This window comes from Rhinopithecus bieti, unplaced genomic scaffold (genome assembly GCF_001698545.2).
Source record: "Rhinopithecus bieti isolate Rb0 unplaced genomic scaffold, ASM169854v2 scaffold_8309, whole genome shotgun sequence".
Classification (NCBI taxonomy): domain Eukaryota; kingdom Metazoa; phylum Chordata; class Mammalia; order Primates; family Cercopithecidae; genus Rhinopithecus; species Rhinopithecus bieti.
This window is the reverse complement of record NW_016805935.1, coordinates 1,074,109-1,101,502: the sequence shown is the minus strand read 5'-3', so window position 1 is coordinate 1,101,502 and position 27,394 is coordinate 1,074,109. Positions and strand designations below refer to the sequence as shown.

Here is a 27,394-nt window from a genome sequence, read left to right as displayed (position 1 = left end):
ACTACAGAATGTATTTTCTTTAAGAATTATCATGCAGACCATATACTGAACTATAAGTCTCAATACATTTCAAAACACTGAAGTCATAATCTCAATCTTTTTCTAATCACAATGAAATTAAATTAGAAACCGATACCCTCCCCCCAAATATTTGGAAATTCAATACATTTCTAAATAATCCATGGGTCAAATACAAAATCAAAAGAAATTAAAAAACTACAAAAGAAAATTACAAAGCTTCTAGAAGCAAGCACAGGAAACTATCTTTGTAGCCTGGCAACAGGCAAATTTTCTTAGGACACAAAGAATAAAATATTAGAAAAAAAAATCCAGGTTTCATAAAATTTACAATATAGGCCACTCAAAGGATATCATTAAGAAAATGAACAGGCAAGTCATACTGGGAAAAAAATATTTGTTAAGACATGTATCTGACAAAATACCTCGGTCAAGAATTTATAAAGACCTCCTAAAACACAGTAAGAAGACAACTGGCTGGGCACGGTGGCTCACGGCCTGTAATCCCAGCACTTTGGGAGGCCAAGGCTGTTGGATCACCTTAGGTCAAGAGTTTCAGACCAGCCTGACCAACATGGAGAAACCCATCTCTACTAAAAATACAAAAAAAATTAGCTGGGCGTGGTGGTGCACACCTGTAATCCCAGCTACTAGGGAGACTTCAACCTGCGAGATGGAGGTTGCGGTAAGCTGAGACCACACCACTGCACTCCAGCCTGGGCAACAAGAGCAAAACTGTCTCAAAAAAAGAAAAAAAAAAAAAGAAGATGACAACCCAATTCTTACAAGGGCAAAAGAACTGAACAGAATGGTCAGGCACAGTGGCTCATGTCTGTAATTCTTGCACTTTGGTAGGCCAAGGCGGGTGGGTTGCCTGAGCTCATGAGTTTGAGACCAGCCTGGGCAACACGGTGAAACCCTGTCTCTAATAAAACACAAAAAATTAGCCGGGCATGACGGCGTCCGCCTGTAATCCCAGCTACTTGGGAGGCTGACACAGGAGAGTTGCTTGAACCTGGGAGGCGGGGGTTGCAGTGAGCCAAGATCATGCCACTGCACTCCAGCCTGGGTGACAGAACAAGACTCCATCTCAAAAAAAAAAGAAAAAAAAAAAAGAACTGAACAGACACCTCACAAAAAAAGATGCACAAATGGCCAATCAGCACATAAAAAGAACAAAATATTATTAGTCATCAAGGAAATGCAAATTAAAATTACAATGTGATACCACTACACACAAACCAGAATGACTAAAATTTAAAAGATGACTATCAACTATTGGTAAGGATACAAACTAAATAAAATGTTCATACACTGCTGGGAGGGATATAAAATGGTACAAACACTTTTGAAAACGGTATGATGGCTCCTTAGAAAGTTAAACATACAACTTAGCACCTCTTCTTCCAGGTATTTACCCCAGAGAAAAAATTTATTTACAAAAAGACCTGAACAAGAATGTTCCTAGTAGCTTTACTCACAACAGCCAGGGACAAAAGGATATGTAGTGAGTAACTATATGAAGTTGCAGAACAAGCAAAACCAATATGTGGTGGAAAAAATGAGAACAGTGATTGCCTCTGGGGTAGGAGGTAACGGCAACTGACTGAGAAGGAGGACAACTGAAATTTCTAGGATGATAGAAATATTCAATATCTTCATGGGGCTTGGAATACACGGGTGTAAGCATTTGTCAAATTTATTAAATGGCACACCTAAGAATTTAACATTTCACTATATGTCAATTTTGCTATATTATAAAAAAACAACAAATATTTAACTCTACTTCATTCTATGTATGCTGAAGTATTTGGGGGCAAAGTGTACTAATGTCTTCAACTATCTTTAAAATGCACCACAAAAAAAAATGGGACAGGTAAATTTTTTTTTTTTTTGATAAAGCAAATGTAACACAAAATGTTGGAATCTAACTGCTACTATGTGTATCCACTGCACAGTTCTTTCAACATTTCATGTTTGAAATTTGTCATAATCAACTGAGGGAGGAGGAGCACACAAAAGATGCATCTGGCTATTTTTGTAGGGAAGCTTCTCTTCTCTGTCCAACCTCTAGTGGACAGAGAACCCTAAAAACATCAACCATATAATCTACTCTCTCATGCCAACTCCGTAAGGCACACTCATGTCCACACTGGTTCCTTATTTTACTGACCTTGAACCAATTCTTTTTTTTTCCTTTTTGAGACGGAGTTTCGATCCTGTTACCCAGGCTGGAGTGTAGTGGTGCGATCTTGGCTCACTGCAACCTCCGCCTCCTGGGTTCACGCCATTCTCCTGCCTCAGCCTCCCGAGTAGCTGGGACTACAGGTGCCTGCCACTACACCCGGCTTTTTTTTGTATTTTTGTATTTTAGCAGAGACGGGGTTTCACCGTGTTGGCCAGGCTGGTCTCGAATTCCTGACCTCGTTATCCGCCTACCTCAGCCTCCAAAAGTGCTGGGAGGTAGAGCTTGCAGTGAGCCGAGATCGCACTACTGCACTCCAGCCTAGGCGACTGAGCAGGAGTCTGTCTCAAAAAAAAAAAAAGTTCCAAATGGGTAATTTTACATACAGAGTTCTATTAACCTGAATTTAATGGATCAGAATACATCCATTCCTGCTAAATAGCAACACTATTGGAAATTAGCATAATGTGTTTATATTTCATTAAAACTAAATCTCTTCCATTTGACTCTTCCAAAGGCCCATGAAGATACCGCCCCCACAAAAATAACTTTAATCTTTTTTTTTTTTTTTTTTTTTTTTGAGACAAAGTCTCAATCTGTCACCCAGGCAGGAGTGCAGTGGTGTGATCTCAGTTCACCGCAACCTCCCCCTCCCAGGTTCAAGCGATTCTTCTGCCTCAACTTCCCAAGTAGCTAGGATCACACACCCAGCTAATTTTTGTGGTTTTAGTAGAGACAAGGTTTCACCATGTTGGCCAGGCTGGTCTCGAACTCCTGACCTCAGGTGATCTGCCGGTCTCAGCCTCCCTAAAGTGCTGGGATTACAGGTGTGAGCCACGGTGACCAGCCAATCTTTTAATTTTTTACCAAAAATTCCCACTAATTACAACTGAACAAAGAAACGATTCATGGTCTGAACATATCTGACATCTGATACAAACAAGCAGCATTGCGTTCCAAATAACTACAGAAGTGTGTATCCAAACATATTCTATATAGATATAAAACACAAGGTGGGGATGGGTATGGTGGTTCACCCCCGTAATCCCAGCCCTTTGGGAGGCCAAGGCGGGCTGATCTCTTGAGGTCAGGAGTTTGAGACCAGCCTGGACAATATGGTGAAACCCCGTCTCTACTAACAATACAAAATTTAGCTGGGCATGGTGGCATATGCTTGTAATGCCAGCTACTCAGGAGGCTGAGGCAGGAGAATTGCTTGAACTCAGGAGGTGGAGGTTGCAGTGAGCCGAGATTGCACCACTGCACTCCATCCTGGGAGACAGAGCAAGACTCTGTCAAACAAACAAACAAACAAACAAACCACAACGTGGGCAGAAAGTTTGGGGCTGAGATCACATTAGTACCTCTTTCCTCAGAAATGTGGACACTATAACTTCAGGGTAGAACAGAGCCAGCAACGGGAAGGACTGAGTGAAGAATCCTGCGATGCAAAATTGGCAGTTGGCCAGAATGAAGAGAAGGGGCCCAAACAGGGGAGGAGGTGATACAGACATGAGTGAAGAGGAGTTTTTTTTTTTTTTTAAAGACAGAGTCTCCCAGGCTGGGGTGATCCTCGCACTTCAGCCTCCCTAGTAGCTGGGACTACAGGCGCTGACCACCACGCCTGGTTAATTTTTGTCATTTTTTTGTACACATGGGGTTTTGCCATGTTGCCCTGGCTGATCTCAAACTCCTGGGCTCAAGCGAGCCTCCCAACTTGGCTGGCACCAGGTTTCTGAAGAAAGGAAAGCTTTACTTAGAGTCAACCAACAAGGAAGACAGGAGTCCAGCTCAAATCTGTCTCCCCGCAAATTGGCCTTAAGGCAATATGTTTATTAGGAAAGGTTTAGGGGGTAGATTCTGGGGCAGGAAAGAGGAGGTCTGAAAAGTCCCTGGACGTGCACAGTTGTCTCTTCATGCATCTTTACGGGCCACATGTGCAAATTCTGGGGCAGTTAGAATGAAATGTGGAAATCTGGGCTGTGATGTCAGCAAGCTCATTCTGCAGACTCTAATTGGTCATATTAGTTCCAGCCAATTTCAGTCAGTTTTGTTATCTTACAAGTGGAGAGGGCTTCAGCAAGCTGTTTCTTATCTGCCATCTTGTAAGTTCAAGAATACCTGTTAGCCACTGATTTCTTTAATTCTTTGGAGCATGACTTCACCTTCAGCTTCAGTTTTTAAAAATAAAACTTCTGAGATCTTAAGCTGAAGCTCAGGTTGATTATTTGTAGCTTAGTTTTAGCTGTCTTGCAGATACATGTTTGGTATGACTTTGTTGTAATGAACAGTTTGTTTTATTAATATTAATAATATTTTGCTCTTATTGTCCGGTATACTAAAAATTATTTTCTGGCTGGGCACAGTGACTCACACCTGTAATCCCAGCACTTTGGGAAGCAAGGCAGGTGGGGATCACCTAAGGTCAGGAATTTGAGAAGAGCCCAGACAACATGGCAAAACCCCATCTCTACTAAAATAAAAAAATAAAAAATAAATAGCTGGCCTTGGTGGTGCGTGCTTATAATCCCAGCTACTTGGGAGGCTGAGACATGAGAATCACTTGAACGCAGGGTGTGGAGGTTGCCATGAGCCAAGATCGTGCACTCCAGCCGGGGCGACAAACAGAGTGAGACTCTGTCTCAAAAAAACAAAACAAAACCTGGTGCGATGGTATGGGTTCTGTGCTCATCAGGCAGTAAGCCCTTTTGTTGGGTAAGGGAAATAAGTAATATCTATACAATGCATCATGTGGCAAACAAAGCCAAGTTGTATTTTCCTCATACAGAGATAAACTTTACAAAACAGGCCACAGATTTTACCAGGAAAAGTAAAAACTTGTCAAAAAAAAATAAACTCATGCTATATGAATCAGATATCAGATTGGTGCAAATGTAATTGCAGTTTTGCATTATAACAATTTGCCACTTGATAACTGGAATACATTCTTAAATGTGGTTACATTATACATCATTTTAATGCAAATTTCTCCCTTTATGTTATTTAGCTGATGACTTACTACTTGCTGTTTATTTTATATTATTTTAGACTGTGGAAATGATGTTAGACAAAAAGCAAGTTTGAGCGATTTTCTTATTCAAGTTCAAAATGGATTGTAAAGCAGCAAAGACAACTCACCAACATCAACAATGCATTTGGCCCAGAACTGCTAATGAACATATACTGCAGTGGTGGTTCAAGAAGTTTTGCAAAGGAGGCTGGGCATGGTGGCTCACGCCTGTAATCCCAGCACTTTGGGAGGCTGAGGCAGTCGGATCACTTGAGGTCAGGAGTTCAAGACCAGCCTGGTCAACATGGTGAAACCCTGTCTCCATCCAAAATATTAAAAATTAGCTGGGCCTGTGACACATGGCTGAGAGTGAGGCAGGAAAGGGGAGGCTCGGAGGCCTCAGGAGGCTGAGGCAGGAAAATAGCTTGAACCCAGGAAAGGAGGCTGCAGTCCACTGGGATCACGCTACTGTACTCCAGCCTGGGCCACAAAGCAAGACTGTCTCAAAACAGAAACAAAACAAAACACCCAAAGAAGCACACAACAACAACAGAAAACAAAGTTTGCAAAGGAGACAAGAGCCTTGAAGATGAAAAGTGTAATGGCCAGCCACTGGAAGTTGACAGTGACCAACTGACAGCAGTCACCAAAGCTGATCCTCAAACTACACGAGAAATTGCCAAAGAACTCAACGTTAGCCATTCTATGGTCATTCGGCATTTGAAGCAAATTGGAAAGGTGAAAAAGCTCAATAGTGGGTGTCTCGAGCTAAGTGAAATTAAAAACAATTGTTTTGAAGTGTCGTCTTCTCCTACTCTATGCAACAACAACAAACCATTTATCGGATTGTGACATGGGACAAAGGGGATTTTACACGATAACTGGTGACAACCAGTTCAGTAGCTGAACCAAGAAGAAGCTTCAAAGCACTTCCCAAAGCCAAACTTGCACCTAAAAAAAGCCACGGTCACTGTCTGGTGGTCTGCGGCCAGTCTAATCCACTACAGCTTTCAGAATCCTGGCGAAATCACTACATCTGAGAAGTCTGCTCAGCCAATCAATGAGATGTACCAAAAACTGCAATGCCCGCAGCTGGCATCGATCAACAGAAAGGGCCTACTTCTTCTCCACAACAACACCCAATGGCACACTGCATAACCAACGCTTCAAAAGTTGAAGAAATTGGGCTACAAAGTTTTGCCTCATCCGCCATATTCACCTGACCTCTCGCCAACTGACTATCACTTCTTCAAGGATCTCGAAAACGTTTTGCAGGGAAAACACTTCCATAACAGCAGGATGCAGAAAATGCTTTCCAAGAGCTTGTCGAATCCCAAAGCACAGATTTTTGTGCTACAGGAATAAGCCAATTTATTTCTCGTTGGCAAAAATGTGTTGATTGTAATGGTTCCTGTTTTTTTCAATAAAGATGTGTTTGAGCCTAGTTATAATGATTTAAAAGTCATGGTCCAAAACCCCAAATAGTTCTATACCAACCTAATAAATTCCTTATTTACACAAGGTAAGACAGCCCATTTCTTTTGTTTTTGTTTTGTTTTGTTTTTGAGACAGAGTCTCGCTCTGTTGCCAGGCTGGAGTACACTGGTGCGATCTCAGCTCACTGCAACCTCCACCTCTGGGGTTCAAGTGATTCTCCTGCCTCAGCCTCCCAAGTAGCTGGGACTACAGGTGTGTGCCATCACGCCCAGCTAAGTTTTGTATTTTTAGTACAGACAGGGTTTCATCATGTTGGCCAGGATGGTCTCGATCTCTTGACCTCTTGATCCGCCCACCTTGGCCTCCCAAAGTCCTGGGATTACAGGCATGAGCCACTGCGCCCGACTGCCAACCCATTTCTTAAATATAATAAAGAGCTTTAATAACAAAAGAAAATTGGTTTGCTACAGAATCTACAAATTTATATACTGTTTGTATGATCAATGGCATTCAAGATATTTCCTTTCCAGATAATGATATACAGTAATACATCCCCTCCCTTCATAACACTCTAGTAGAGCGAGAAACAGAGACTAAGGGAAAGACAGAGCCTCCAGACCAGCAATCGAGCCAAGTCTACTAACATAATCCCAAATCTCATTACAAGTCAATGTATATGGCAGAAAGTGAAAACTGCTAAGGAAGTCATAATTCTGGTGAGCTATAGTACTGCTAACTAGGAGAAGCAGAGATAAAAAGAATGCAAGGCATTCCACTCCAAGCCTGAAGAGTAAAATACCAATAGGCATGAAGAAATCTAAGACATCCAACAACTTCAACCAACACATGATTTTGTTTCCATCAACATAAATAGAAAAAGCAAGTTTAAAAAGCTAAAAATATACTCCTAAAACTCAAGGGTCAATAAGAGAGTCACCTGTGAAATTTTAATTAGAAACAAATGACAAATGCAAGGACCATGTATCAAAACTCAAATGGTTAAGCTAGGCTGAAATGCATTTATAATAAAACGAAAATGAGACTTGCATTCAACTCAAAGTAGTTAGAAAAAAGAACAATATATAGACAGAAAGGTTAATGTAACCAATCTTAAATCTGTCCCTACCTTTTCCAAACATTTATGGTCAGAATATATAGAGAACTCTTTCTAACAATAAATTATATATACATACACATACATATTTCTTAATATACATACAAGAATTATATATGTATACTTCCCCATAGGAAATCACCCCATAGGAAAAAAATGGATCAAGAGAAAACTCAAATATCAAAAAACACACAGAATGATGGCCCAAGATCTATCTATTGTCATATGGTGGAAATACTGAACTGCAAAACTACCTTGAAGAGAAAACATGGCAACATCTAACAAAGCTGAAGATGTGGATCATCCCCTATAATCCCAACAATTCCATTCCTAGACAAATATTCTAGAGAAAATATCGCACGTCTGCAGACAGAAAAGTGCATATTCACTTTAATGTGTATTAGAAATCTACCAAAATGTATCCTGATGGCAGAATGGATTATGGTAAATCTTCAAACTGGATAAATATATAAGCAGTGAAATTAAAAAACTTACAGTTACCTTTCACAATACAACACCAAAAAAGGAGAAATAGGCAAGTACGAAGAATACAGGCAGGGCACAGTGGCTCACGCCTGTAATTCCAGCACTTTGCGAGGCTGAGGCAGGCGGATCACTTGATGGCAGGAGTTCGACCCAGCCTAGTCAACATGGTGAAACCCCATCTCTACAAAAAATACAAAAATTAGCCAGGTATGGTGGCACATGCCTATAGTCCCAGCTACTTGCATGGCTGAGGCACAAGAATCGCCCGAACCCAGGAGGCAGATGTTGCAGAGAGCCGAGATTGCACCACTGCACTCCAGCCTGAGTGACAGAGCGAGACTGTATCTTAAAAAAAGAAGAATACATATAGCATTAATCCTATTCATGAACTTATTTACATATGTTTTACAAACAGACAAAACTATACAGTAATACCAAGGGTCAAATAATTTCAATTGCAATTCCCTTATTTGAAAAAGTACGGGTACTTTTGTTTTGTTCTATGATACCCATGAAATTTAAGGTACTAGGTTAGGTTTTTAGCATACATTTTGAAAGAACTGAGTCAATAGCAGATTAACTTTGCTCTGGGTCTCCTCGAACCCCACCCCTACAAGTCTCCCCTAACCACCACCACACCAGTGCTTTTTAAATAAACCTCAAGAATATATGAGTATACAACCCTACCTCCTCCTCTGGAGGTTTAGAAGCAACAAAGCGTGTTCTTTCTCGTCTCATCTTGCCACCTCCACCACCTACTCCAGAAGATAAACCATTGGCTGCAGGCAAACTGAAATTTGGATATGAAAAGCCACTGGCAAATAAAAAGAAAATTAAAACAATTGATATATTATTCTGGTCCATAACTTGTTAACTGGAACTGCTAACAAGTAAAAAATATATATATATACAGCCAAACATGATTCTAAAATCTTAGATTTCTTTGTATAAAGTTTCTGTTCTTTGATTTTAATCTTCAAAAAGGTACATATAAATCAAATACAGACCTTACAAGTTAAATATAAAGAAGTACAGCTGTATAAGAAATGACAGTACCTTTCTCGTTGTTCTCTATTTTGTCCGGGTGTCATATTTTTTTCATATCCAGTCTGCAGGGGAAATACACACATATTTACGTTTGCTTATTTCTTGTAATTTTCTTAGTACCACCTTGCTCCCTATTAATTTTAATATTTAGAATCATGAATTTGATGGCTTTTTAGTTAATGAATCCTGAAATTTGAAATTATACCCTGACTTCTGAATGGTAACCAAGAATTATGGTGAGAGTATACATAAAAAATGTCAGTGAGCACAACCATTATTTTAACAAAATGGTGGTATATAGACAATACACTCACTAACCTAACCACAAAATTACTTTTACTTATCCCTCTTTTTGTCCTGCTAATTGTGCAACCAAATATACAAAGATATTCCTTTCGAAATGCCTCTCTGCAACTTAAATAATTAATATGTCCACTGAAAGGAATCAAGACTCCTTAGAAAAATGGCTGATTACAGGGCTGGGGCAGGAAATGCATGTGAAGAGCCTGAATTATCTTATAATATCAAAAACCAATTAAGTGCTCAAAAAGATACAGGCAAGAATCATCAATAATGCTAACATTAGTGGCTGAAAAGAAGATAATTGGGAAGTTTCCTTCCCACAAGATACTTATTCATTATGAAAGGTAAAGTAGTAATTTTATAGTCGAGAATCCTCACAGACACCACTTTATGTAATAACCACACTGCCAGGAATGGGACAAACTGGTAGCCTGTGCCTTCTGAACAGTGAGAACAGCTCAGCACACTCCCTCAATGGTTTTCACAGCCAAAAGTACGTAACTGAAATCTAATCATGAGGAAACATCAATCATAAAACTACAGAACATTCTACAAAATAACTGGCTTCTATACTTCAAAATTATCAGTTGTGAAACACAAAACAACAAAAACAAAAAACAAAAGGAACTGTTCTAGACTAAAGGAGATGAAGAGACATGAGGATTAAATGCAAGACACGATGTTACAATTTTTTCTTTGGGGCCAACTGACAACATGTAAATAGAATCTGTAGACTACAGTGTTCTGCAAATGTTAAATTTCTGGGTTTGACCACTGTTATGCATTACGTAAGGGAACTCGTTTATAAGAACACAGAGAAAAAGATACAGCAAATGTAGTAAAATGTGAAGTTCACGAAATTTTTCTTGCAAATCTGTAAAAGTCCAATATGCTAAAAAATATATATATATGAAATATGTATATATTTGTGTGTACATATATGTGTATATATATGAAATATGTGTATATGTGTGTGTGTGTGTGTGTGTGTATACTGGCTATATATCCTATGATCCAGCAATTCCATTTCTAAGTATAAATCCAGGGGAAATAAAAACATGTCCACAAAACAAAAAAACAAACAAAAACAAAACACACATAAATGTTCATAGGAGCATTATTCATTATAGCCAAATATATATGTGTGTATGTGTATATATATATATATAGAGAGAGAGAGAGAGAGAGAAAGAGCACGCACGCGAGAGAGAGTCAGGGTCTTACTCTGTCACCCAAGCTGGAGTACAGTGGTGCAATCATAGTTCACTTCAGCCTCGAACTCCTGGGCTGTCACGTGATTCTCCTACCTCAGCCTCCTGCCTTGCTGGGATTACAGACACGCACCACCACATCTGGCTAATTTTTTAATTTCCTCTAGAGACAAGGTATCGCTATGGTGCCTGGGCTAGTCTTGAACTCCTGGCCTCAACTGATCCTTCTGCCTGAGCCTCTCAAAGCACTGGGATTACAGGCATGAGCCACTGTGACCACCCTATGTTCAAAATATTTTTCAAAAATTTAATGTTAACTTAAAAGCATGGAGGGAGATAAAGCAAATATGACAAAATGTTAATGACTGGTGAATCAACATAAAGAAATACATGGGCAATCACTGTACTAATCTTTCTAAGTTTCAAGGTTTTCAATAAATTGAGTTGTTAGAAATGAGATTAAATATAAGTAAAGGCATAAACAGTAAGGTGTTAAGTAAACAAAAACACAAGTTAAATGACACAAAAAAACAGACAAACCCAGATTATGGGACATTTTATAAGAAAACTGGCCTGGTCTCTTCAAAAACCTATGATCCAGCAATTCTATTTCTAGGTATAAATCCAAGAGAAAGAAAAACATGTCCACAAAACAAAAAACCAAACAAAAAAAAACCACACACATAAATGTCGATAGGAGCATTATTCATTATAGTCAAAAAGTAAAAACAACCCCAATGTTCCTCAATTGATTAATGGATAAAACAAAATCTAGTATATCCATATAATGAAATATCTACAAAATCTAGTATATTCTTACAATGAAATATTATTCAGCCATAAAAAGGGAAAAAATGAAGTACTGATACATACTAAAACGCGAATGAACCTTGAAAACGTTATGCTAAGTGGCTACTAACGGGTATGGGTATGAGATTTTCGAAGGGTGGGAGAGATGGTAATACAAACGTTCTAAAATTTACCATTATGATGGCTGAACAGTTGAACAACTCACAGACACCACTTTATTTATAAAGTGTTTTCAAAACATGCTAAAACCACTGAATTGAAAACTTGAAATATGTATGATTTAAACTTTGCATGATATGTGAATTATCTCAAGAAACAGAATCCAATGTGGCCAGGGTGAGGGTCTGAGGTCTGGAAAAACAAAACCAAAAGCAGTATCTGAACCTTGCTGAGTCCTGGTTCAAAAAAAGCAATTACGTGGCCGGGCGCGGTGGCTCAAGCCTGTAATCCCAGCACTTTGGGAGGCCGAGGCGGGCGGATCACAAGGTCAGGAGATCGAGACCATCCTGGCTAACACGGTGAAACCCCGTCTCTACTAAAATACAAAAAAAAAAAAAAAAAATTAGCCAGGCGTGGTGGCAGGCGCCTGTAGTCCCAGCTACTCGGGAGGCTGAGGCAGGAGAATGGCGTGAACCCGGGAGGCGGAGCTTGCAGTGAGCTGAGATCCGGCCACTGCACTCCAGCTTGGGCGACAGAGCGAGACTCCGTCTCAAAAAAAAAAAAAGCAATTATGAAAAACATTTCAATATGAACTGGATATTAGATAATTTTAAGGAATTAGAATTAAGTTTCTTAGATGGGATAATACAGGACAAAGTACTTAGGAGATGCATATCAAAGTACTTAGGGTTCAAAAGATAATGTCTGAAATTTACTTTCAGATAGTTCAACACCACCACACGCAAGAAACAGATAAAGCAAATCCGGCAAAATTATTAAACCTAAACAATGAGTATATGCTAGAGTTTACTAGTCAACACTAACTTAAGATCTGATCAACATAGCGGCTAGGCGCAGTGGCTCACACCTGTAATCCCAGCACTTTGGGAGGCCTAGGCAGGTGGGTCACTTGAGGTCAGGAGTTTGAGACCAGCCTGGCCAACGTGGTGAAACCCTGTCTCTATTAAAAATACAAAAATTAGCTGAGTGAGGTGGCACATGCCTGTAGTCCCAGCTACTTGGGAGGCTGAGGCAGGAGAATCACTTGAACCCAGGAGGCAGAGGCTGCAGTGAGCTGAGACCATGCATGCCATTGCACTCCACCCTGGGCGAAAGAGTGAGACTCCATCTGAAAAAAAAAAAAAAAAAATGATTTGATCAAGGTGACAGCTATTTTAAAAGCATACCAATTCATAATCATCACTAATTCACAACCTTAATGCGTTATACAGTTGCTAGAATGCAATGGTAGTTATATTTTACATTATTTAATCTTACTCATTCTAATCAATATTCAAAGACTGGTAGAAATATACATATACTCACACTGCACTTTTTATCTATTCTTTGATTAGTCTTTCTGAATTCACCAGATGGAGTCAGTGATGGTTTAAAATAAACACTTCGATTTGTTGCTACGGAAACTGGCTTTGGGGTCATAAGTCTCTGAACAGGAGGATACTGAGAATCCACCTTACAGGTAAACAGAAATCAAAGACATTTATTTTCGTATAAATCAATGATTCATAACTAAATTTTGACAATAGCTAATGTGACCTAAAGACCAAGAGTATTTCCTAGAGAAATATACAGTAGACACAAACAAGTAAGAGGAAAAACTGATAATAATGGAATCCAAGGTATGTATCTATTTATATACATATATGTACATAAATATACACACATATAATTCTAAAACTGGTTTCATGGATACACTGTATTTCATTCCAGACTTAATGACTTTTTACACACATGTATGCATACAAAATGGAACTATATTCAAAACAGCATTACAAATCTAAGCTTTTACAGAGTTAATTAATTTAAAAAAAATTTTTTTTTTTAAAAGACAGACTCCTGCTCTGTCACCCAGACCACAGCACACTGTAGTCAAGACCTGGGTGATCCTTCCACCACAGCCTCCTGTGTAGATAGGCATGCACCACCATACCTGACTAATTTTTTTGGTATTTTTTGTAGAGACAGGGTCTCGCCATGTTGCCCAGGCTGGTCTCACACTCCTCGGCTTAAGCAATCTGCCTGCCTCAACCTTCCAAAGTGCTGAGATTACAGACATGAGACACCTCGCCTGGCTTTTTTTTTTTTTTTTTTAATGGAGATTAGGTCTTGCTGTGTTGCCCAGACTGGCCTCAAACTTCTGGGCTCAAGCAATCCTTCTGCCTCAGCCTCTTTTAAGTGCTGGGATTACAGGCATGACCCACTGTGCCTGGCCCAGAGTGAATTTTAAATGCATGAACTAAAATGTACTTTTGTCACATTTTCCCTGAATTACTGCCCATATTTTCTGAGCTGCAAATAAGATATTTTAAACTAGCTATGGGCCAGGCGTGGTGGCTCACGCCTGTAATCCCAGCAATGTGGGAGGCCGAGGCAGGTGGATCATTTGAGGTCAGGAGTTCGAGACCAGCCTGGCCAACATGGTGAAACCGTCTCTACTAAAAATGTAAAAATCAGCCAGGCATGGTGGCATGTGCCTGTAATCCCAGCTACTTAGGAGGCTGAGGCAGGAGAATGGTTTGAACCCAGGAGGCAGAGGTTTCAGTGAGCCAAGATTGTGCCACCACACTCCAGCCTGGGAGACAGAGCAAGAGTCAGTCTCCCAAAACAAACAAAAAAACTAGCTACGAAAATATTTTAATTACCAAAAATGTGACCAAATCCCTCTTCATGTTATTTCCCCCATTGTTATTTAAATACCAAACCAAACCAAAATCTTACAATGTAAGTCTAAATGGTAAGTCACTGTTAAGACTTCCAAACTGTAAAATGAACTCAATTTATTATATAAGTACACCAAGTGTTTTGTTAACAATAGTCCTTTGCTAAACTGAAACATAGTAAAAAGCTTGTTGGTATAAAACCACTATAAAGCCAGAAGTTTCTAACTCTGTCCAAAGACTGTAATCCTATGAATAGGGTCCTTTCACTCAGCAGCAGCTGTGAACAACGTTGGTTTCCAGGGCAAAGCCTCTGCATAGTTACTAACACTTCCCTAAAACCTCTTCGCAAATGTGACCTTACATACAACTCAATAAGAGAGGCTATTTTGCAGACTGTTCTGATAACATCTGTGAAACATGAGTTATGATACTACATTCTGGCTTTTTATTTCTTAGCACCCATTAATAAACTTTTATGGATACTACACTCAACCATTAGTAAAACTGTTACTGATAAGAACTTACATTATGACATAATTTTAAAATTTCACCTCTTATTATAAAATAACCTGACACAAATAAGGGATTGAGAAAAGCTAGTAGCTTAAATTAATCCCATCACAGAAGCTAGTAATAGATTCCTTCTTGCCTAATTACAAATGTTTAGGTAATTCCAAAAATTGAGAAGCAACACTCTTCCAATAAAAAGTTCAATATTAGCTTTCTTTGCATCAGAATTTCATTACAGATAATTTATCAATATCTTAGTCATTACAATTAATTCATAAAATTACAATTTAAATAATTACTTTTGAGGAACTTGGTATTATAAGAAATGCTTTCAAAAGAAAAATCCAGGCCAGGCACAGTGGCTCATGCCTGTAATCCCTGCACTTTGGGAGGCTGAGGCGGCGGGATCACGAGGTCAAGAGATCGAGACTATCCTGGCTAATATGGTGAAATCCCATCTCCACTAAAAATACAAAAAATTACCCAGGCATGGTGACAGGAGCCTATGGTCCCAGCTACCCAGGAGGTTGAGGCAGAAGAATTGCTTAAGCCCGGGAGACGGAGGTTGCAATGAGCTGAGACTGCACCACTGCACACTCCAGCCTGGGTGACAGAGCAAGAGACTGTCTCAAAAAAAAAAGAAAAAGAAAAATCCAACAGTCTGCTTTCCCTGAAGGATGCTTAACCAGCTATAAATAAACTAACAAGAGATACCTCTTTAACCCAAACTATCAAACATTCTATTTTTTCGCACAGTAACCTCCGAAGTTAATTTTAAGCAAATAGGATACGTTAAAAGGGCAGCAAGATATAATGATCAACTTTATTAGTTCCACTATCTCGGAACAGTATTTTGTTTGGCTGATGAGAGATATGTCTAACTGAAATTCTACTACACACAATAAATTTCACAAAAATTTGGTTAATGAGGAAAGTATACAAGATGATGATGTGCAATGAGGACTTTAGTTTACTGAACTATTTTTTCTTTTTTTTCTTTTTTTGAGATAGAGTCTCACTTTGTCTCCCAGGCTGGAGTGCAGTGCCGCAACCTCGGCTTGCTGCACCCTTCTCCTCCCGGGTTCAGGTGATTCTCCTGCCTCAGCCTCCAGAGTAGCTGAGATTGCAGGTGGACGCCACCACACCTGGCTAATTTTTTTTTCATATTTTTAGTAGAGACAGGGTTTCACCATGTTGTCCAGGCTGGTTTTGAACTCCTGACCTCATGTGATCCACTGGCCTGAGCCTCCCAAAGTGCTAGGATTACAGGTGTAAGCCACTGTGCCTGGCCGATCACTCCTATTTTTATTTATCAAAAGGTAAGAGTAAGCCATAAAGTCTGTCAAGATCCTGAAGATGGAAATGCTGAATAGTCCCAAAAAAAAAAAAAAATTGGATGAGTGTCTACTACATATACAATAAAGTCCTGACACCTGCAGAATAGAGTAAAATGTCCAAGTAAAAGAATATTATTTTTCGGGGGTCAGGCACAGTGGCTCACACCTTAGTCCCAGCACTTTGGGAGGCCAAAGCAGGCAGATCACCTGAGCTCAGAAGTTTGAGACCAGCCTGGCTAAAATGGTGAAACCCTGCCTCTACTAAAAATACAAAAATTAGCAGGGCAAGACGGCACGTGCCTGTAATCTCAACTACTAGGGAGGCTGGGGCACAAGAATCGCTTGAACCTGGGAGCCACAGGTTGCAGTGAGCCAAGATGGCGCCACTGCACACCAGTCTGGGTGACAGAGCGAGACTAAGCCTCAAAAAAAAAAAAAAATTACTTTTCAAACATGTTCAGTAATGTCTAAACTAAATCCAATTTGTATACTTGTGAACTTTAAACACAACAAAATTGCAGAGAGTTTAAATAACTAAATGCTAAACAAGTCTTACCTTTTCTCTTTTGGCCTGAAAATCTGTGATATCTATCCCACTCCTATCAAGAGGCTGAAAATAAAATACTATTAGAATAGATGGGGAGTTACGAAAATAACATTTTTTTTTTCTTTTGAGATAGAGTCTCACTCTGTTGCCCAGGCTGGAGTGCAGTGGCGCAATCTCAACTCACTGCAACCTCTGCCTCTCAGGTTCAAGCGATTCTCCTACCTCAGCCTCCCAAGTAGCTGGGACTACAGGCGTGCACCACCACACCCAGCTAATTTTTGTATGAACAATATCTTTTTAAAAGGTTTAAATTTCAACTTACAGAATTCAGAGGAGAAGAAACAATGGATGGAATTCTTTTTGCATCCTGTTAATGTTCAAAAAATAACAAAATTAAGATTTTTCAATAATACCAGGTTTTGTTACACTCCTGTATTAATTGTGATTTTAAAAATTTACCGCTAAAGGGCTTGACATCTTCTCTAAAGACTGCAATATTCGCCGAGCTGTTGAGCTGGTCACACCATAAGATTGTGCACTGAGTTGCTTAGCTTTCATTTGTCTTCTAACTGGTGCCTGTAAAGTAAACCCTATATTATTTATTGCAACACAAAATCTAAGGCACATATTTCACACAATGAAAATATTTACAAGATAGAATGGATGTCCAAAGTAAAACAAGATTTAATGCGTTAACAGCAATTTATCTCTGGATGGGGTCACTAAAAGTTCAATTTTTTTCTTCATGCCTTTATTGGAAATCCAATTCTCTGATTGAGAAATTACCTTTACAACAACAAAAGAATGATAAGACAGCATGCACCACTCTAAAGAAAAGTCTGGGCCAGGCGCGGTGGCTCATGTCTCTAATCCCAGCACTTTGGGAGGCTGAGGCGGGTAGATCACCTGAGGTCATTAGTTCAAGACCAGCCAGGTCAACATGGTGAAACTCCATCTCTACTAAAAATACAAAAATTAGCTGGGCGTGCTGGCGGGCACCTGTACTCCCAGCTACACAGGAGGCTGAGGCAGAAGAATCGCTTAAATCCAGAAGTGGAGGTTGCAGTGGGCTGAGATTGCGACACTGCACTCTAGCCTGGATAACAGAGTGAGACTCTATCTCAAAAAAAAAAAAAGTCTACCAGTTATGTCACATGGGGTAAATGGGGCAATTGATAAAAAGTTCTAGTATTTTCTTAGATCCATTTTTCCATAATATTTAAATCAAAGAACATTAAATTAATAAAAACTGAATTAAGATATCAGTTATCCTAAGCATTAAATAACATTCAATTAGAGTAAATTCCAAGATGGCTAAACAAAGAGATGGTAGATTCTACTGCAACGAAAACCTAAAATTTTAATACTAACGACTTGTTTCTCAGAAGTTAATATAACAGGCTGGGCACAGTGGCTCACGCAGTGTATCCTGTGACCCTGTTAAACTCACTTATTAGTTGTGGTAGCTTTTTTTGTAGTTTCTTTGGATTTTCTATGTAGATAAGCAAGTTATCTGTGTATAGGAATAATACCCTTTCCAATCTGCATGTCTTGATTTTTGTGCCTACTGCACTGGCTAGCACCTGTGGTATGATGTTAAACAGTAGCAGTGATAGCAGGCATCCTTGCTCGCTTCCTCACACCATTAAGTATGATGCCAGATGATTTTTTTGTGGATGCACTTTATCAGGTAGAAGGATCTCATCTATTCCTAGGTTTGTTGAAAATTTGTATCATGACTAAACGTTGGATTTTTTAAAAAATATTTTATATATCTATAGAGATGTTCATAGAGTACTCTTTAGATTGTTTACATGGTAAATCCCATTAATTTTTTTTTTTTTTTGAGATGGGAGTCTTACTCTGTTGCCCAGGCTGTAGTGCAGTGGCATAATCTCGGCTCACTGCAACCTCCGACTCCCAGGTTCAAACAATTCTCCTGCCTCAGCCTCCCGAGTATCTGGGATTACAGGCATGCGCCACTGCATCCGGCTAATTTTTGTATTTTTAGTAGAGATGGGGTTTCACCATGTTGGCCAGGCTGGTCTCAAACTCCTGACCTCAGGTGATGTAAGGCCTCTCAAAGTGCTGGAAACACAGGCATGAGCCACCACACCCGTCCCAATCCCATTAATTTTCAAATGTTGAGTCAACCTTGCCTTCCCAGGAAAAACCCCACTTGATCATGATGCAGTTTCCTTTTTAAATTTGTTGGATTCCATTTACAAATATTTTTGTTGAGAAGGTGTGTGTCTATAATCCATGAGAAATAATAGTCTGTTGCTGTCTTCCAATGTCTTTGTCTGATTTTGGTCTCGGGGTAATAATGTTGGCCTCATAAAAGGTACTGGGGGAAGTGTTCCCTACTCTCCTACTATACATAAGAGTTTGTGGAGAATTGGTATTATTTCTTTCTAAAATGTTTGGTAGGATTCACCAGGGAAGCTATCTGAGCCTGAAGCTTCTTTGCTGGAACCTATTTTAAATTATGAACTCAATTCATTGAAAAGATAATACTATTTAGGCTACATATTCTTGACTAATACCAAATAATAAAAGTCTAACAAAATATGTTCAAGATCTGAATGCTGAACACTACAAAACACTGATGAAAAAAATGTATAAGCCACCTAAATGGGAAGATACACCATGTTCATGGTTTGGAAGACACTATTTTTGTTAAGATGCCTATTCTCACCAAATTGGTCTTTAGACTCAAATGCAATCTCAATCATGGTTGGGCATGCTGGCTCATACCTGTAATACCAGCACTTTTGGGAGGCCAAGGTGGGCAGATCACCTGAGGTCCGGAGTTCGAGACCAGCCTGGCCAACATGGTAAAACCCCATCTCTACTAAAAATACAAAAATTAGCAGGGCATGGTGGTGTGTGCCTGTAGTCCCAGCTACTCGGGAGGCTGAGGCAGGAAAACTGCTTGAACCCGGGAGGTGGAGGTTGCAGTGAACCAACATCATGCCACAGCACTTCAGCCTGGGTGACAGAGCAAGATTCCATCTCAAAAATAAAAAAAAACCAATTCCAATCAAAATCCTAGCAGACTGTAGAAACAAGCCAGTTTTAGATTTTTATAGAAAAGCAGAGAACCTAAAAAAGCCAAAATAAGCTTGAAAAAAGAACAAAGTTGGACTACTCATATCACCTAATTTTAAGACCTACTGGAAGCCTACAGCAATCAAGACAGTGCAGTGTTGGCAAAAGGAAAGACACATAGATCAATGGGTGGTGGCGGTGGGGGTCGAAAGTCCAGAAATAAAGCCATGTGAACCGGATTTCAACAAAGGTGCAGGCCGGGCATGGTGGTTCATGCTTGTAATCCGAACACTTTGGGAGGCCAACACAGGAGGATCGCTTGAGCCCAGGAGTACACTACCAGCCTAGGCAACTTAGTGAGACCATCGCTACCAAAAAAAAAAAAAAAAAAAATTTAGCTGGGAATGGTGGTGCACGCCTGTGGTCCCAGCTCTCAGGAGGCTAAAGTGGGAAGATCACTTGAGCCCAGAAGGTTCTGGTTGCAGTGAGCCATGATCGTGCCACTGCACTCCAGCCTGTGTGACAGAGCAAGGCCCTGTCTCAAAACAAAAACACAAAACAATGATGGTGCAAAAGCTATTCAATGAACAGTCTTTTTAACAAATAACACTAGAACAATTGCACACCCATATGTTTAAAAAAAAAAAACAAAACCTTGGCCAGGCACACCTGTAATCTCAGCACTTTGGGAGGCTGCAGCAGGAGGACTGCTTGAGCCCAGGAGTTCAAGATAAGCCTGAGCAACATAGTAAGACTCCCATCTGTAATTTTTTAAAAAAACTTTTTGATTTAGAAAATAAAATGAATCTTGACCACACGAACCCTATACCACACACAAAAGGTTATTCAAAATAAATCAGAGGCATACATTAAAACCTAAAACTGTAAAACTTGTAGAAGAAAACATACGAGAAAATCTTTGTGACATGGGATTAAGTAAAAATGTCTCAGATATGACACCAAAAGCATGAAATCATTAACAATACACACACGCGCACACACACACACACACACACACACACAAAAGATGTCAACAAAAGTAAAACTTCTGGCCGGGCATGGTGGCTCATGCCTGTAATCCCAGCACTTTGGGAGGCCGAGGCGGGTGGATCACAAGGTCAGGAGTTTGAGACCAGCCTGGCTAAGATGGTGAGACACTCTATCTCTATTAAAAATGCAAAAATCAGTCGGGTATGGTGGCAGGCACCTGTTATCTCAGCTACTCAGGAGGCTGAGGCAGAGAATTGCTTGAATCCAGGAGGCAGAGAGTGCACCACTGCACTCAATCGTGGGCAACAGCACAAGACTCTGGCTCAGGGGAAAAAAAAAAAAATCTGTTCTTCAAAAGACACTGTTAAGATACACCACAGAATGGGAGAAAATATTTGCAAAACATGTAACAGGCCGGGCGCGGTGGCTCAAGCCTGTAATCCCAGCACTTTGGGAGGCCGAGACGGGCGGATCACGAGGTCAGGAGATCGAGACCATCCTGGCTAACACGGTGAAACCCCATCTCTACTAAAATATAAAAAACTAGCCGGGCGAGGTGGCAGCCGCCTGTAGTCCCAGCTACTCGGGAGGCTGAGGCAGGAGAATGGCGTGAACCCGGGAGGCGGAGCTTGCAGTGAGCTGAGATCCGGCCACTGCACTCCAGCCCGGGCGACAGAGCAAGACTCCATCTCAAACAAACAAACAAAAAAAACATATAACAAAGTATTTGTACCCTGAAAAATGAACCCTCTCAAAATTTATTAATAAGAAAATAACCGAATTTTAAAACGGGTGGAAGATTTGAACAGAGAGACTTCATCAAAGAAGATATTTCACCAAAAGATGGGCTGATAGCAAATAAGCACCAAATAAACACCTGAAAAGACATTCAACATCATTAGTCACTAGGGAAGTACAAATTAAAATCACAAGTTGGGGTTACCACTACATGCCTGCTAGAATAGCAAAAACAAACAAAAAAACCTGATACCACCAAGTGCTGACAAGGATGCACAGCAACTCTTACATTACTAGTCAGAACCAAACCTGGTACCAGCCACTCTGGAAAACGGTTTGGCAGTTTATTATAAAGTTTACTGAATACTTACCGTATGACCCATCAATTCAACTCCTAGGTATTTGTATTTACCCGAGAGATGAAAATGAATGCTCACAAAAAACATTCACAGCAGCTTCATTCATAATTGTCAGAAACTGGAAACAACTCAGTGTCTTTTCACTAGTGAATAATAAACCAACTGTATTAACCATACTACTCAGCAATAAAAAGGAACTATTAAAAGATGCAAAAACAGATGAATCTCAAATGCATTATGCTTAGTAGAATAAGCCAGACTCAAAAGGCTACATATGACTAAATGTATATGACATTCTGGAAAAGCCAAAATTACAGAGAAAGAAAACAGATCAGTGGTTGCCAGAGGGTGGTAGGAGGAGGAAGGATTGACTCAAGAGATACATAAGGTAATGTTCTGGGGTGATGAAAATGTCTGATCAACATTTGATTGCAGAAGTGGTTATATACATAATAATGTGTTTTGTTAAAACTCAAATACTATAAAACAATGGTAAATTTTAATATGTGTAATTTATAACTCATTTAAAAAAAAGAATCACATTTCTTGAGATACACACACATATCTAATACATAAAACATTCACATAGGTCTAAATAATGTCTACATATGCTAAATGAAAAAAATATAACCTATAGCTGTTATTTTCCCAAAGAATAATATTAAATCAAAACTACTGGCCAGGCACAGTGGTTCACGCCTGTAATCCTAACACTTTGAAAGTCTGAGGATGGGGGATCACAAGGTCAAGAGATCAAGATCATCCTGGCCAACACAGTGAATCCTGTCTCTACTAAAAATACAAAAAATTAGCTGGGCGTGGTGGCGTGTGGCTGTACTCCCAGCTACTTGGGAGGCTGAGGCAGGAGCATCGGTTGAAACCAAGAGGCAGAGGTTGCAGTATGGGCCGAGATCGTGCCACCACACTCCAGCCTGGGCAACAGAGCCAAGACTATCTTAAAAATAAATAAATAAAAGAAGATAAAAAATAAATCGGCCGGGCGCGGTGGCTCAGGCCTGTAATCCCAGCACTTTGGGAGGCTGAGGTGGGCAGATCACAAGGTCAGGAGATCTAGACCATCCTGGCTAACACGGTGAAACCCCGTCTCTACTAAAAATACAAAAAATTAGCCGGGCGTGGTGGTGGGAGCCTGTGGTCCCAGCTACTCGGGAGGCTGAGGCAGGAGAATGGCGTGGGCCCGGGAGGTGGAGCTTGCAGTGAGCCGAGATCATACCACTGCACTCCAGCCTGGGCGACAGAGCAAGACTCTGTCTCACAAAATAAAAAATAAAAAATAAAAATAAATAAATCAAAACTATTTTTTTGAGCACGAAGTAATTTATTATCCAGTTAAAGTGAAAAAAAAAAAAGGTCATCAACCCTTCTATTGGAACCTACCTGATAAGGTGTATTTCGTAGTTTAGACTGTCTTACAGCAGCCGCTGCCCCACCGTATGTTGTTTTTCCAGGATAAAAAGGAGAGTCTCCAAGCTGACTGGTTTTAAGGACTGAAGAATTCCCAAGTGACTGCACAGAAACACAATGATAAATTATAAGCCATATGAACCCATGAGGTGGAGGTTGCAGGGAGCTAAGATGGTGCTGCTGCACTCAAGCCTGGGCAACAGAGAAAGACTCTTGTCTCAAAAAAAAAAAAAAAAAACTATATATGATATATATATATATGTATATATATATATGCAATAAACACTCAAGACTAATGTGATTAAATCCAACCCAGTTAGTACTCACAGGGGAAAGTGTTCCAAAGGCAGACAAGTTGAATGCTGGTTTTTTTGAGCTGGTGGCAGTGTGCTGCGAGAGTGAGTGAGAACGTTCAGCTTCTGGGGACCACAGAGGTGGCAATGAAGTGTTCTTTGAAACAGTTATATCTGAAACAAAATTACATAATCCATAGTAATAACACCAATACAAGATCCTAGATTTCTGTAAATACAAAAATTATATCCAAGTCAGGGAAAAAAAAAAATCCCATAAAATTTAATTTTACTACCCAAATTATGTACTACCACATGTCAAGAATACCTTTATCAGAAGCTCTTGAAGAAAAACCACTGGTAGTTGAGATGTTATCATCATCATGCTGAGAGGTAGAATCTTTAATTTCCTTTACAAGGGAAAATCCCGAACTGCCAATTGGGAATGCCGAGGATGTAGATGGCTGACAGTGTAATGCAGGGGATTCCAACATGGAGAAACTCAGATGGCTCCGATGAAGAGAAGGCCTTGTTAACACATCTGGATAATTTGAAGCAGTACTAGTTGTTGAAGGTTCTTAAAAGAAAAGTATTAATATTATGAATATACAGCTTAGAGCAACATACTACCACAAATGGTTTTTACTTTAAGAAAACACATTATAGGGCCGGGTGCAGTGGCTCAAGCCTGTAATCCCAGCACTTTGGGAGGCCGAGACGGGCGGATCACGAGGTCAGGAGATCGAGACCATCCTGGCTAACTCGGTGAAACCCTGTCTCTACTAAAAAATACAAAAAACTAGCCGGGCGAGGTGGCGGGCGCCTGTAGTCCCAGCTACTCAGGAGGCTGAGGCAGGAGAATGGCATAAACCCAGGAGGCGGAGCTTGCAGTGAGCTGAGATCCAGCCACTGCACTCCAGCCTGGGCGACAGAGCGAAACTCCGTCTCAAAAAATAAATAAATAAATAATAAGAAAACACATTATAGTATATAATAGCTTCAATTCAAATCAGAGGCCTCCCATAATAAGCCCAATATAACATACTCCTAGCCAAAACAAAGTTTCAACTAAAATTAATTTAAATGAGAGCTAATTTTTTTAAACCAGTAAGAGTGATGTGATATGATACAACAGTTGAAATACAACTATTTTTTGCCAGTTGATTAAACCCATTCACTTTTTTGATGGTGTATTTTGTAATACAGAAAATAACCTGTGCCTTATTTATAGTCCTATCATTCTGAGACCATAAAAAATAAGTTTTACCCATATTTTGATACTGTCACTTTTATTTCAGTATGTCTAATCTTGACTCCCATCTGAAATTAGTTATGATGCAGGAGTAAAGAAAGGATTCAGCTTCACTGTTTTCCAAATGGTTAGCCTGTTTATAACCTAAGGTAATCTCTTAAATAAGCTATCCTTTCCTCAATGATTGAGAAGCCACTGTTACCACATACTAAACCATACTAACTTCCAAGAGTCTTTATTCCTCCCTTCCTCTAATGATGTATCTTTATACTTTCGTATGAGTACCAAATGTTTTAAATATTATGCTTTAGAATAAATTTAATGCCTGTTGAAGTTACTGCACCCCACCTTCCCTTTATTAAAATATGAAATTATTAAAATAAATTCTTTTCAGAATTTGTTTTCAGGAACATTTTCAAAACTTTAGAATTGTTTCTAGAGTTCCCCAAAAAGAGGCCTCCAGTTAGGATGGAATAACTGGACCAGATCAGCCCTTCTACTGTAAACAACTATAAGACTGGAGAAAAAATATGAGGCTACTGCTTTCAGATAGTGGAAAACAGCACAAAAACTCACAAGGTGAGCCCTACGATTACCCAGCTCTCTGTCTAAGAACATTTTCAGATCTTGATCAGACACCTTAAGTCAAGTAACACAGAGCAGGAAGAAATCCGAATTCAGGGCACTGGAGAGTAGGGAACTGTGCAGAGAGGGTCTCCCAGAAATCCACATGGGAGTGTCCAGTGAGCGGACAGGCTATACATACTCAGAGCAAGACCACCTAAGCCTTACGCAGCAGCTGCTATGGAGTTGAGAAAACAGAGATACTAGACAGTGTACCGTGCTAGGGGAAAAAATAATGCTGAAGACTCTCAAGTTTTAGGGCCGCCAGAATTTAGAGATCTCATTAACAATGGCATTCAGCTGATACCAAAAGGTTCCCCCTTAAAAATAAGGAGTAAGTATATAACTAAAGTAAGATCTACTATAGATCTCTCCTAAAAAGCCACAGGGGAGACAGAGCTTGGAGGCTAAGGCCCAACACATTGGGAGGCTTAGGAAACACCCTGGACTTCCCACAAATATACATTAACACAGCACAAAACGACAACTACGAAAGTTCAAAATTATCATTAACTGAACTGCCTGCTAAAAACAAGAACTCTTCAGAGGAAGATGACAGAACCAAGAGTCTCTACACATTATCATTCAAAATGCCAACATAGTCAAAACTCCATGTATAGAAAAAAGAAAACTGTGATCGACGCACAGGGTAGGGGGTTAGGGGAGAGTAGGTGTTAGAAACTTTAACCAAAGGTAGCAGACAAAAACCTTAAAATATTTAGCATAACAAGACTTTAAAGCAGCTATTTGGAATATATTCGAAGTTCCTAAAAGAGCCCTTAAAATTATTTTGACTGGGATCACACTGAATTTAAGGTTTTTAAAAAGAACTGATATCATTCCCAACACTGCTTTCCTACCCACCTTTCCTTTGGTTCAGATCTGCTTTATGACCCTCAGTGGAACTTAAGAGAATTTCTTCTTCTAGAGTGTCACAAACTTCTTGTTAAAGTATATGATTTTTTTTTTTGAGACAGTCTCACTCCGTCGCCCAGGCTATAGTGCAGTGGCAATCTCAGCTCACTGCAACCTCCACCTCCCAATTGTTTGATACTGCAAATGGGATCCTTTCTTCTTTCATGTTTTCTAATTGGCTACTGCTTAAACAAGAGAGTGCTCAGGTATTTTTCAATATTAACTTTGTGTCAATTGCTACAGTTTTCTTATTCTAACATATTACCACATCCCCATAACTAATTACATTCTTAATATCTAGAAGTGGTGATGATGGACTTCTACCTTATTCCCAACTGTAATGAGATTGCTTCTAATGTTTCACCATTAAATATGATTCTAGGTTGGGTACAGTGGCTCACACCTGTAATCCCAGTACTTTGGGAGGCCGAGGCAGGCAGACGACTTGAGGTCAGGAGTTCAAGACCAGACTGGCCAACACGGCAAAATCCTATCTCTACTAAAAATACAAAAATTACCCAGCCATGGTGGCACATGCCTGTAATTCCAGCTACCTGTGAGGCTGAAGCATGAGAATCGCTTGAACCTGGGAGGCAGAGGTTGCAGTGAGCTGAGATCGTGCCACTGCATTTCAGCCTGGTTGACAGAGCCCTCTGTCTCAAAAAAAAAAAAAAAAAAAAAAAGATTCTGGTCTTTGGTTTGAAAAACTGACATGCTAAGGAAGTAACAGTTTCTAAACTCCAAATAGAAAAAAAGAGTGAATTTTAAATTTTAGCAAATGTCTATTTACTAAAAAGCAAAAATAAGATCATTTTACCTAGTAACATGGTAAACTATATTAAATCCTGAATGACTACTTGCATTCCTTGATTAATGCTCTCCTCAGTAAGTA

At 39.7% G+C, this 27,394-nt stretch overlaps 1 protein-coding gene across 1 annotated transcript in view; it reads right to left on the bottom strand.

The window, feature by feature from the left end:
• Positions 1–27,394, bottom strand: part of NUP153 (nucleoporin 153) — a 92,824-nt gene that overhangs the window by 35,096 nt on the left and 30,334 nt on the right. Inside the window, 9 exon segments of the mRNA XM_017874261.1 lie at positions 8,938–9,064; positions 9,307–9,359; positions 13,107–13,253; positions 16,865–16,918; positions 17,178–17,222; positions 17,315–17,431; positions 23,392–23,520; positions 23,746–23,885; positions 24,040–24,288. Of these exon segments, the coding sequence (XP_017729750.1) occupies positions 8,938–9,064; positions 9,307–9,359; positions 13,107–13,253; positions 16,865–16,918; positions 17,178–17,222; positions 17,315–17,431; positions 23,392–23,520; positions 23,746–23,885; positions 24,040–24,288 (1,061 nt within the window).